Source organism: Hyperolius riggenbachi, chromosome 10 (assembly GCF_040937935.1).
Source record: "Hyperolius riggenbachi isolate aHypRig1 chromosome 10, aHypRig1.pri, whole genome shotgun sequence".
In the NCBI taxonomy this organism is placed as follows: domain Eukaryota; kingdom Metazoa; phylum Chordata; class Amphibia; order Anura; family Hyperoliidae; genus Hyperolius; species Hyperolius riggenbachi.
This window is the reverse complement of record NC_090655.1, coordinates 66,280,776-66,294,672: the sequence shown is the minus strand read 5'-3', so window position 1 is coordinate 66,294,672 and position 13,897 is coordinate 66,280,776. Positions and strand designations below refer to the sequence as shown.

The 13,897-nt window shown below is 45.2% G+C and overlaps 1 protein-coding gene across 2 annotated transcripts in view; it reads left to right on the top strand.

The window, feature by feature from the left end:
• AFAP1L2 (actin filament associated protein 1 like 2) overlaps window positions 1–13,897 on the top strand; it is a 232,300-nt gene that overhangs the window by 177,756 nt on the left and 40,647 nt on the right. For both annotated transcript variants that reach the window (XM_068257401.1, XM_068257400.1), the window contains exons 8-11: window positions 1,350–1,439; window positions 4,870–4,954; window positions 8,556–8,660; window positions 12,814–13,025. In XM_068257401.1, coding sequence (XP_068113502.1) covers window positions 1,350–1,439; window positions 4,870–4,954; window positions 8,556–8,660; window positions 12,814–13,025 — 492 coding nt within the window. The remainder of the gene's footprint in view (window positions 1–1,349; window positions 1,440–4,869; window positions 4,955–8,555; window positions 8,661–12,813; window positions 13,026–13,897) is intronic.

Sequence of the window (13,897 nt, the reverse complement as noted above, 5' to 3'; positions counted from 1 at the left end):
ATATATATCTAATATCTGCAGAGCTGTGATGTCACTCCTGTAATATATATATCCTATATCTGCAGAGCTGTGATGTCACTCCTGTAATATATATCCTATAACTGAAGAGCTAATATTATATCACTGAAGTAAAATTCTACCTAGACGGGCACCTTTTATTACAGCTCTGCCAGATTGTATGTACTGGAATGTCAGTCTAACTTCCCCCAATTAACTATTTCCTTATGCATCGGCCCTTGGTAGAGGCGCTCTGTTCATACGAATGTGTGCCCCCTTCCCACAGGTTCCTCCTTTCCCACAGGGCCCCCGTTTGATGTGAGTCTGTCTATCAGGGGCAGTTGTTTGATGTAACCAAGAAAAGACAGAGACTTTCAAAGAGGCTTTGAGTGAATGAGGGGTTCCCCTTTAATGGTGATTTATAGAAAACAGTGGCAGAGTCAGGCATTGAACGTCCGCTCCGCCCTGCATGGGAACTTATTAAGCAGAAACTTCAAAGCCAGACTGATAAAAGCGGACAGTGTTCTGCAAGGCTGGCCGAACCCAATAAAACCGTCTGTGAAATGACGGGCAGCAATGGGACAGGACGCGGTCCAGCGGCGGAAGCATTGCGGGGTCACAGGAGCAGGTCAAAACTTAATAGAGGAACCAGGTCTTTCATCTTTCAGTGGGACATTAAAAACGCACAAAACAAAACTGAATAAAATATCTTTTTAGTCCCTGCAGATTTCTTGATGTGAAGGAGTTCAGAAATAGGGAGAGGGGCATTCATGGTGGGGTCACCTGACCTCCTCCATTGGGAAGATTCACACCACCTGCACCCCATGTGACCAGCAATTGATGATGAAATCCACCATTGTTAGCTTCATGGATCTAGCTGTGAAGTCAAACTCGTGTCCTTTTCATTATAGCTACAGTTGTCCTTTAATATCCTGGTGACTTCAACCTTCTATCCCCACTGCCTTATACTAGTGGAAAGGGATATGGAGGCGGCCATATTTATTTCCTTTTAAACAATACCATTTGCCTGGCAGTCCTTTTGATCCTCTGCCTCATACACCCTGAACAAGCATGCAGCAGATCAGGTGTTTCTGATCTGACAAGATTAGCCACATGCTTGTTTCTGGTGTTATTCAGATATTACTGCAGCTAAATAGATCAGCAGGGCTGCTAGGTAACTGGTATTGGAAATAAATATGGCAGCCTCCATATATTTTTATTACTACAGTTGTTCTTTAACAACAACATTTTAAAGTATCTGGATGTTTTGAAAGTGGACCTAATCAGAGGTGGGTCTGTTATTTGTATAGTGGACTTCCCAGGAGACCAATTTCTGTCCTTTTATGTCACAGGTCATCCAGGATGTTAGCGGAATACAAACTGACCCGGTCCCAGAGATCTCGCTGACCACACCTGACACACCGCGAAGCACCCAGAACAAGGTAATCCACAGCTGACCCTTCTTGTTACAGAATTGGGGTACATCCAGTGCTTTACAGGAAACCTAAAGGAGATCAGCTTAAAGGAACAATGTAGTGAAAATAATCTAAAATATTTCTTTTTAGATATCCCATGGTTTTATTGTGTTTAAATATACGTTTTAATGTTTCCACGTTTTTTTAATGCTTCATAGTCTCTGCTCAATGACAGTCTTTGGCATATGTCATAGCTAAACTCTATGAACAATTGGCCCTTTTTATGCATCCCTTGTCTTTGAGGCCTGGTGCACACCAAAAACCACTAGCAGATCCGCAAAATGCTAGCAGATTTTGAAACACTTTTTGTTATTTTTCTATGGTGTTTTGCTAGCGTTTTGTGGATTGCTGCAGCGGATTTCAGTATAGTAGATTTCATATATTGTTACAGTAAAGCTGTTACTGAACAGCTTCTGTAACAAAAACGCCGGCAAAACCGCTCTAAACAGGCGTTTTTCAGAGCGGTTTGCGTTTTTCCTATACTTAACATTGAGGCAGAAACGCACCCGCAATCCAAAAAATGCCTCACCCCGGCATTTTTCGTTTCTGCAAAACGCCTCCTGCTCTGGTGTAAACCACCCCATTGAGATACATTGACCAAGCGGATCCGCAGCCGCAAGCGGCTGCAGAAACGCTGAAAAGGCCGCTCGGTGTGCACCAGCCCTAAAAGTTGTTCTCTGCAAGAAAAGTTTTATGGCTGTAATTCCTTATCAGTGAGGGTTATGCTATAGTGAACTCCAACCAGGTCCCAACTGAAGAGAAACTGTCAATCGCATGCCTGATTAATTAACTCTTTCAGGTGTCCATTAGGGGCCACACATGGATCAATAATATATCTGGCACACTCCATAACTGCTAGAATCTACAAGTGATCTATTTTTCTCATTCCACAGCGCAACTGGGGATCATAGGTCAGTTAATTCTTGATCAGATCCCTGCTGGATTCTCATAGTGATCAAGTTGGGCAAGTACTTCTCAAACTATTTCTGATTGGGGGGGGGGGGGTGATTGATTGCCTGCCTGATTAGGCTTATCTTGTATGGCCAGCTTAAAGAATTGCAGAGGAGCTTCAGCCTAAACAACCATACTATCATTAAGTTACATTAGTTATGTTAATTAAAATAGATGGGTAATATAATCTCTTACCCACCCTGTTTTAAAAGAACAGGCAAATGTTTGTGATTTCATGGGGGCAGCCATCTTTTTGGTTGAAAGGAGGTGACAGAGCATGAGACACTGTCCTGTGTACTGACCACCCTGCGCTCGGCAACGAGAACAACATCATCAGAAATCCCATAATGCTTTACACAGAATCGGGGGAAAATGCCCAGGCAGATTTCTTTGATGGGGCAGAGCTTAGCTTCTGTGCAGTTAAAAATGAGGCTTGGGTAGGAAAAACAAAGTTCTGATGCTGTGAAACTGTTAAAGCAACACCAAGCCTTTTCAGTGCTGTGGAATAGATTTTTAGTCTGGAGGTTCACTTAAAAGTGGGCATACATCACTTGATGTGCCACCAGGTGGACCATTAGATTAATCCCAATCCCTCACCCCTCCCCCCCTTTACCATTGTACACGTGGCTACATGCTGCACACCGGAGAGGCCAGGATTCATGCTGGAATGACAGGTGAGCTTATAGGCACTGCACCTAGGTGCGCACACACACTTGGGGGGGGGGACCAGCCAGCCAGCCAGCTGGGGGTCTGACGATTGTTGGGGAAATTAAAATTCTGGCATTACAAGTTTGATCTGCCTGCAAATTGAGTGATGTATGGGTTCCCTTAAGGTCTATATCTATGTGGCATTTTTTTCACGACAAACAATCCGTTTTGCAGTATTGTGCAACATCATTTACCAAAAATGTGTTCAATGATATTTAACGACATGTTACCACCTGCTACGATCGTTCATATTGAATGACTATCCTGTCGGATCACTGGACGAACTATCGTTAAGATCGCCATAGACTCCCGCGGTAGTAGCCTAAATCGTGCAAAGGATCGTTTAGGCGAATGTTCATTTTTGCAACCGCAAACAATGCTTGAAGATTAGGCCCGATGAATCTGGTTGTGGGTACTTCACTTTAGTGTATTTATACTTATTTGTATTTAAAAAGTGTTATGATGGAGCCCTGATCAATAGCACAGTATACTAGCATTATAATTACTATTATGATGCATCCATGTAGCAATGTCACCCTGATCCATGATGAGATGCAAATATTTCCGAGTTCATGTAGAATTATGTAAATTTTTCAACAAGTATATGCAGCTAGAAAATCAATTTAAACCTGGATGGAACTTAACCTCCTTAGTGGTATGCCCGACACTGTGTCCGGCATACCGCTCTGTGGCCCCAGGAGTTCCCCATAATTAATGTGCCAAATGGCTATAAACCCTCTAGCTAGCACTAGGCTAGCTAGTAAGAGTGTTCGGCATCCTCCGCTCCCCGCCGATTCCCCCCCCCCCCCCCGTTTATACATTACCCCGACCCCCCCCCCATCCCCCCCCCCCCCCCCCCGGATCCAGCGATTGCGCAGCCTCCCGGCACAGCTCCGGTCTCTCTATGGGGAGGATCGGGTTTGTGCATGACGTCATCTGCGATCCTCCCCATAGTGAAGACCGGGGAGGCTGCGCAATCGCTGGATCCAGGGGGGGTAATGTATAAACGGGGGAGCGGTGGGGATCGGAGGGTGCCGGAGACTTCTTCTAGCTAGCCTAGTGCTAGCTAGAGGGTTTATAACCATTTAGCACATTTATTTAAAAATCGGGCAAAAAGTAACAAAACCGCCTGAGCGCCGTAACGCTCAGGAGGTTAATTGGTCCATCTTCAAGCTGCATATATTTGCATAAAAATGTACATAATTCTGCATGAACTTAGAAATATTTGCATCTCATTGATCATCCTTACCCACAACAGCACTAGACCGAATACACTGAATAATTCATATCACAATGTGTAAGGCTGGATCCACACTATAAGCGCTTTTCCCAGCGCTCGTGATTGCTGAGCGCTTTTTAAAAATCGCTCCCATTCTCTCATTAAAATCGCGGGAAAAATCACGTAAAAATCGCTGCATATGCGATCGCGGCGATTTTTACCGTGATGTTAATGAAAGTGAATGGGAATGATTTTTAAAAAGCGATCAGAAAGCGCTCAGCAATCACAAGCTCTCAGCAAGCGCTCAGAAAAGCGCTTATAGTGTGGATCCAGCCTAACTGAGGAGCTCACAATCTAAACCCAAAAAACTATCAAGCTATTTTTTTTTTGCAAAGATGGCTTTAAATTAACGATGGCGGTGAGGCTGGTGACATTGAGACTGATGGGCTGTGGTGTGGCAGGATGTCATAGAGGAGGGCATCTTCTGGGACTCATCACTTGTACTGTGCTCACTCGCAGGGAGATGTGACAGACAGGTACTCGGCAGCCTCTGAGAGCGGCAGCAGCACGGATGGGCACCCCGAGACTACTGACGTCAAAGAAGGTGAGACTGTGTCACATTGCCTGAACCCCACCAGAGTGTACCTTACATAATAGACTTACCCACAGCTCTGTGCTGCAATATGAGATCAATCTCTGCTGAAATCTGATCTACCAAAGGCCTGGGAGATCACAATTCTATATAACATTGGGCATACATCACATAGTGGATGCCTAGCTCTAGGACCGCATACGGACATGGAATAAGAGCAGATACTAAGAATAGCACCCACCTCAAAGGGGAAGAGAAGTGGTACTGTGCAGTGTCCATTCATACAGGATTAGAGCAGATCTGAGAATTAAGGGGCCCATACACTGGTTGATTTCAGCCATCGATTGATTCTATAGAATTGATCGATAAATTTGAAAGAATAGATTTCTGATCGATCGGTTTGTGGCCGATTCGATCGATTTCGATGGATTTGATCTATCTGACAGGATGGAAGATCTAGGTCGATCTGCTGCTGGCTGCAGATCGATGGCCCATAGAGTTCCATTGGATCTAATGGTGCAGTAATGCCTTTAGATCGATTTTCAATAGATTTCCAATAGATTCCATTCTGAAATCTATTGAAAATCTGTTCCTAGTATGTGGCATACATCAGATAGATTTCTGTCAGATGCCTGTCAAGTTCAATCTGACAAGAATCTATCTGATGGTCGAATCTGCTGCAAATCTATCAGTGGATGGCCACCTTTTACACCCAGCCTACAGAACAAGAGAAGTGTTACTGTGCAGCTTCCATACATACAGAGAAAGAGCAGATACTGAGCATTACACCCAGCATACAGGGCAAGAGAAGTGCTACTGTGCAGCCTCCGTACACACAGAATAAGAGCAGATACTGAGCGTTACACCCAGCATACAGGACAGAAGTGCCACTGTGCAGCATCCATACATACAGAATACGGATACTGAGCATTACTCCCAGCATACAGGACAAGAGAAGTGCTACTGTGCAGCCTCCATACATACAGAATAAGAGCAGATACTGAGCATTACTCCCAGCATACAGGACAGGAGGAATGCTACTGTGCAGTGTCCATACATACAGAATAAGCGCAGATACTGAGAATTCCACCCAGCATACAAGACAATAGAAGTGCTACTGTGCAGTGCCCATACATACACAATAAGAGCAGATACTGAGAGTTACACCCAGCATACAGGACAAGAGAAGTGCTACTGTGCAGTGTCCATACATATAGAATACAGATACTGAGCATTACACCCAGCATACAGGACAGGAGAAGTGCTACTGTGCAGCCTCCATACATACAGGATAAGAGCAGATACTGAGGGTTACACCCAGGATACAGAACAAGAGAAGTGCTACTGTGCAGAGTCCATACATACAGAATAAGAGCAGATACTGAGAACTACACCCAGCATACAGGACAGGAGAAGTGCTACTGTGCAGCCTCCATACATACAGAATAACAGCAGATACTGAGAACTACACCCAGCATACAGGACAAGAGAAGTGCTACAGTGCAGCCTCCGTACATACAGAATACAGATACTGAGAATTACACCCAGTATACAGGACAAGAGAAGTGCTACTGTGCAGAGTCCATATATACAGAATAAGAACAGATACTGAGAATTACACCCAGCATACAGGACAAGAGAAGTTATACTGTGCAGAGTCCATACATACAAAATAAGAGCAGATACGGAGAATTACACCCAGCATACAGGACAGGAGAAGTGCTACTGTGCAGCCTCCATACATACAGAATAAGAGCAGATACTGAGAATTACACCCAGCATACAGGCCAAGAGAAATGCTACTGTGCAGCCTCCATACATACAGAATACAGATACTGAGAATTACACCCAGTATACAGGACAAGAGAAGTGCTACTGTGCAGAGTCCATATATACAGAATAAGAACAGATACTGAGAATTACACCCAGCATACAGGACAAGAGAAGTTATACTGTGCAGAGTCCATACATACAGAATAAGAGCAGATACAGAGAATTACACCCAGCATACAGGACAGGAGAAGTGCTACTGTGCAGTGTCCAGAAACATTCAGGTAGTTTATCAATCCAGTCAGTTTCCTGATAATTGATAGGAGCAGAGAAGTTGTACTGAGCATGCCTCTCTGCAGGTAATGTCAGGCAGCACTCAGAAGTATGCTCAGTACAACTTCTCTGCTCCTGTTTAGCTGGGATCAGCACCTTCCAGACCTGAGTTTTCGCTGATCTTCTGTTAGGCAGGAACAGCCGTTATAATGTGCTTCAGTGTGTGGCTCCTTTATGGGGTAATTATACTGTTACACCACGGGACGCCTGGGCCCAGCCGGACTCACAATGCCTCTTTGTGTGGACAGTTCGGCCTCTATGGCTGATTATAAAGAAGGAGGAAATCCCAGAAGCAGAAACCTTTCAAGCAGCACCGAACTGGTCACTCCGAAACTCCCCTGAACTCGCATTGGGCTCCAATTAATACATTAAGCTGATTAGTGCTAACTGAGAGGCCATTCAGCTATTAATTATGAGTACCGGCAGCTCAGCCGTCACTTGGAGCCGTCCAGACGTCCAACTACGGAAGCAAAGCAACCCCAGCATTCTCCAGGAGGAAAAGTCATTCTACTTAAAGGGAACATGATGTTAGATGAATACAGAGGCTGCCTTCTTCATTTTTTAGTAAACAATGACAGTTATTTGGCTGTTATTCTGAGCTTTTTGCTTTAGTTGTGTTTAAAGTACTGTAACCCCTTTAAAAAAAGTAGAACTTACCTGGGGCTTCTACCGGCCCCCTGCAGACGTCCTGTTCCGGGACAAGAGGATCCTCCGGTCCCCGCCACGGCTCACTTCTAGTATTTGCGATTTTAATGTCGCAAGCCACTGTGCATGCGAGTCCTCGCTCCCGCTGACGTCACCGGGAGCTTCCCGCGCAGGCGCAGTAGCCAGCAACACTAGAAAGCTTTTCAGAGATCTCTCAGCACAGCCTGTGTGAAAGAAAATGCCTTGTTTACCAGCTGTTTGTAACAATTTTGTGTCGGCATCAGGGGAGAGGGAGGCAGGGCTGAACTGTAACTTGGCTGTACAGTGTTTACTTTAGGCTGCATGACAGAAAGGGAGACACAGCAGCACACAGACTGAGCTGCAGCTGATGATTATTTACACACAAGCTATATTTCTGCGTCCTATCATTCTCAACAGATTGCAGTCACTGTATTAAAGCCAGTGAAGATTGTTTCTGTATGCTGGATGTGCTGGGCACAGCCCTCCATAATAATGCCCACAGTGAGAACTGTTCTCTGTAAATGTCAATTTTCTTCCCATAAAACGTGAAAAGATGAAAAAAAAAAAGCTTTTGTATTGCTAGTAATAGTAATTATTGGAAATAATTTTAGTTAACTTTGATAGCTGTCTTTTAAAGATACTGGCATGTTATTGTTTGCTTTAAAAAAAATAACTTCACCAGATCTGTATCAGTATTTGCTGAAGTGCTGACAAGGGCAAACAAAGTGATAAGTTGTGAGGACCGCTAACAAACCATAGAAAGGAGCTGGGAGGGGAGATTTACTTCAATGATTAGTATTAGGGCCCCTAACTAATATGGATATTCTGTCTTATTTCTCTGTAGTGAAGAAGAAGGGAACCTCTGGACTGAAGCTCAGCAATCTGATGAATTTGGGCAGGAAGAAGTCCTCCTCAATGGAGAGTCCAGAGAAGAGCCTGGAGACCTCCAGTAAGTGCCGTCCTATGCTGTGATCTCTATGATAAGGGGCTCCTCCCCCTCACAGGCAGGCAGTTTTAAAGTGGTATGAAACTCAACATTTCCTCTTTGCTCTAAAACATTATTTACAGCATAACATCTACCAGGGATGCTGTCACGAGTAGATTTGAGTGGCCTAAGCACTCGAACTCGTGATTCAAATGAGCAATAATTAATGCAGGTGAGGAGCGGGACATAAGGGGTTATTTACCCATAAGGCTGCGTGTTCCCTGCGCTCCAAATAGGATCCACACGCGTCCTATTCTTTGCGTTACAAGCCCCACTGCGGGCACTTCCTCCTTCAAGCCGGAAGAAGTGCCTGCAGCGAGGCTTGTAATGCGATGAATAGGACACGTATGGATCCTATTTGGAGCGCAGGGAACACGCAGCCTTATGGGTAAATAACCCCTTATGTCCCGCTCCTCACCTGCATTAATTATTGCTCATTTGAATCACGAGTTCGAGTGCTTAGGCCACTCGAATCTACTCGTGACAGCATCCCTGACATCTACTACCACAAAAAGAAAATGTAGCAGAACAGCATCCAAGCAGTTAAATACAGCGCTTTTTTCTTCACTGGAAAGCTCCTTGCTTCAGTGGAAAGCAGGCTCCATCCAAAGAAGTTATAACATTATTTTTTGTTTAAATTCCTTTGTCAGATACATTTAGTAAACCGCCGAGACTGAGCTCTCTCTTCTTCTAGTATGTGTGCAACTGAGAAGTAGATTTTAATTTATAAATACAGCAGCTATGAAATAAAATGCAATGGCAGCGTTCAGAGCAGATAAACTGTACTTTGGGAACTTTGTAATTTGTAAACAAACAATATTACTTTTGTGCAAAAGCAAATATAACTGTATGGTTAATAAAGTGTAGGAAAACTTGTTCTTATTGAATGTTATGTCAGCGTGTTATCCCACTTTAATTGTCACCATAAAAATCAAATTTCAACAGTAACTGGTCTAAAGGTGGCCATACATTAGAACAATTATGGGCAGATTCGACCAAGAGACAAATTTATCTCTAAACGAATCTGATTAGAGATAAATTTGTCTCTAATCGAATCTACCCATCCACTACAGGCCGATTCCCATCCGATTTCAGCATGAAATCATCAGGGAATCGGCTGAGCCGCTGCTGCTGCCCCGCCGCTGCCCCCAAAATGTATAAATGTATGTAGTGTAGTGCATTTATACATTACCTGTCCTGTAGCAGCTTCTGCACGGTGTCCATTCATCTCGCTGGGTAACAGCCGCATACACGCTAGCGGTGCATAGTGTCTGATGTCAAACACTATGCGCCGCCGGCGTGTATGCGGAACCCGGCGAGATGGACGGAAACCGCGTGGAGGCTGACACCGGACAGGTAATGTATAAATGCACTACACTAGATACATTTATACATTGCGGCAGGGGTTTCGTCGTCTCGTCACTTGTTCCCAATTCGGCCACCGTACCGCCGCACACCCGACCAACCAACTTCGGCCTGACATCTTCTAGCATGCACAATCGACCGTGCGCCCAATTTCTGGCCCGAAATTGGTCCCTTTGTCTGTCGGGCATGCACTTGGCAGCACCAATTTTCATCCTATTCGATTATAATAATCGAATTGGATGGTCGATTGGTTGGTTGGTCAGCTAGTGTAGATTTTTATTAGAAAAATATTATTTACAATTATAATACAAATAAATAAATAAAATAATTTGATCAATTAATCATACCAATTGTAACATAAAACAAGATCAAAGGAACAAGAAAAAACAATCAATTCTGCATATATATGCGTAAAAAAAAGCAGGACTTCTATGTCCAAAAACAACAAAATCAAGATAACCTTATAATACAATATTAATTCGTTATGAAGACCTGAGCAGAAGAATGCTCAAACATACCACCGATTCAAACAACGAGACATGACTAATCAACACAGACCCAACACCTGAACGAATGCAACAAAAAACAATAACCAACACCCCACAATACCTGACACCACCTGACAACAATCATACAAAATAAATGCACCAACACTTACAATCAAACTACCACATATTTAGGAAAAGGGCAAGTGTACACATACGACGATAAATAATCAAAAACCTGCACAAGACAAAAAAAAAAAAAAACACAATCAAAAACAAAAACCCTTATCTGCAATACAATAAGAATAAGCTGAAAGGAAAACACCTCCCCCGTATATCTGCGGCCAGTCATTTACAAAAAATGTAGAAAAAGATTCAAAATCTAAGAAATAGAAAGCTCACCCAGATGAGACGTTAATAGGCTAAGGAGGCCTGATGTTCTGCCAGGCAAGAACCCAGGCACCTCTGCCCATCTGGTCAGCTAGTGTATGGCCCCCTTAAAGGGAAGGCTCAGGGAGGGTGGAGAAAAAATAAAAATCAATTTCCACTTACCTGGGGCTTCCTCCAGCCCGTGGCAGGCAGGAGGTGCCCTCGCCGCCGCTCCGCAGGCTCCCGGTGGTCTCCGTTGGCCGACCCGACCTGGCCAGGCCGGCTGCCAGGTCGGGCTCTTCTGCGCTCCAAGTCCTGGCACTTCTGCGTCCCACGCCGGCGCGCTGACGTCATCGGACGTCCGCCGGGCTGTACTGCGCATGCGCAGTAGTTCTGCGCCTGCGCAGTACAGCTCGGCGGACGTCCGATGACGTCAGCGCGCCGGCGTGGAACGCAGAAGTGCCAGGACTTGGAGCGCAGAAGAGCCCGACCTGGCAGCCGGCCTGGCCAGGTCGGGTCGGCCACCGGAGACCACCGGGAGCCTGCGGAGCGGCGGCGAGGGCACCTCCTGCCTGCCACGAGCTGGAGGAAGCCCCAGGTAAGTGGAAATTGATTTTTATTTTTTCTCCACCCTCCCTGAACCTTCCCTTTAAGTGTATCAAGTGATAAAGATGCTAATCCTGCATTCAAAACTTTTTTCAGCTGTTATGGTTTGCGGTTATCACATACCTTAGGAGCATTGGTCCTTTTATAGCCAATGCCATTCAGTTGCATGCTGGTTTTTTTTATCTATAATATATTCATCCTCTTCAGCCTCATCTACACGCGTAGATGAGGCTGTGATCCGGCGGCTCGATTCGCCGCCGGAGCGCCTCTTCCGTGTACCCACGCGTGCCCGCCGCGTCCCCGCTCCGCATTCGATTCCCCGCTCGTCCCCGCCGGTGCCGCTTATCTTCTGCTCGATTCCCTGCCATTGTCCCCTTGCGGGGAGCGAGCAGGGAATCGGCGGAAGCAAGATCCGTCCTGTTGGATCTTATCAATCGAGCCGCATCAGCGGCTCGATTGATAAGGAGCATCGCGGCCGCATCTACGTGTGTAGATGCGGCTTTCCCTTTATTTCCCTGCCTAGCTGAAACCTGATCCTCTCCTCACTTATGTTTACAAGCAAGGCTGAGGTGACTCAGTGATTGGAGGAGAAAATAAAAAAAGTTAAGGGAAGCAATGACATCCGTATTTAGCCTCAAACTGTGAGCAAAAGACATGGTTCCCACCAGGTACAAAATTCTCTTCATTTACTTTATAAAATTAACTGAAATCAAAACGTGGACAGTACCATACGATACATGTGTTATTAGCTAGATAGTAGATCAAGTATTTATCTACTTATGTATGTGGTTTTTCCCTGGCATAGTATGGCTAATCCTCCTGCTTTGAGACATATAGGTACATACACACATCGGATTTGCGCAAACGACCCTTCGTTTGGACGTCCAAACGACCGGTCGTTCGGACGTCAAATCTGGCGTGTGTACATTCTGTCGTTTAGCTGGTAAGAGCGGACTTGAGCAATCCGCCAAGCGGATTTATCTTAGGTTTATCTTAGACTGCTGTCATGCCGATCCCCCTGACTTCAATGCAGCAGAGGCCCCAATACTATATCACTTGCCTGAAGAAAAAGTATGAAAACCAGAAGATCAGCACGAGTCTTGTCAGCCAGGCTTCCTCACAGCAGAGTGCCCCATCAGGTTGTCTGCTAGGATAAATGACTGACAATCTTTCCACCGGCTTGCCTTACTTGCTGTATCCCCAACATGTGTAACAAGGGCTCCCACCCTCATCAGCCAAGTCTGACCGATCACACATCTGCTGTCTAACGATTGTCCTTTTCTGATTGGCAGACTACCTGAACGTGATGATAAACAGCCAATGGAAGTCCCGCTACTGCTGCGTCAGAGAAGGCCAGCTGCACTTCTTCCAGGACAGGAATAAGAGTAAAGCCGCCATCCAGCCCGTGTCACTGATGGGGTGTGACATCATTCCTCAGCCGACTCAGGACCACCTGTACTCCTTCCGTATCCTGCACAACGGGGAGGAGCTGGCCATGCTGGAGGTAACTGAGGGGGCACTGCTGTGTCATTTACAGCTCACAGATACCCCATTACACATCAGCACTGCTATTTAATGATCACAGGGAAGCTATCAGTGGGGCACAGCAGTTTGTCATGTTTATTTACATTTTGCCTTGCCCTATCAAGGCATCAAGTATCCCTTCTTCATTGGTTACCTGAGTTTGCCCTATTCATAGAAATGTCAACACTCAAGTATGGTCTGTTGTGTCACAAACGGAGAAGATTCATTTAGAAGCTCAGGCAGTACAACAGACGGTCTCATTAGGGTCCTTCCAGCTCAGCAGGAATGGAAGACTAAAAACTATGTACCAGTTTACCTATACTTTTTTTTTTTCTTAGGGCAGATGTGCTTGCCACTGCAGTACAGCTTGCTTGCTTCCTCTCCTCTCTGGATTCAGTTGCTGGTTGGGTTAGTCAGGTGCGGCCATGTGACACAAACCATGTGTGTACAAGAAAGCAGGGGTTGAAGGCCATCCAGTGAACCATAAGACCTCAGAGTAGTAATGAGGAACAAGCCAGCCAATCAGGGCCTTATTGGAACATTAGGGCTCTTCTGTGAAAGCTGGAGACTGTTCAGTAAATCAGGTACATTATCTTTCCTTCACCTTGGAGGGTTAAGGTACATACACGCATCCAATTTTGATTGGTCAATCACTGACCAATTTAACCACCTCCATGTAGTATGAGCGTCAACAGGCTGTGAATACAAAGAGCAGATTGTGAAGGTAAGCTCTCATACTACATCAAAGTGGTAAAATTGGGCAATCAAAATTGGATGTGTGTACAAGGCTTTAACCATGACCATAATGAGCATTTCAGCCGACGGTTGTACTGTGTGTACACTGGCTGCAGA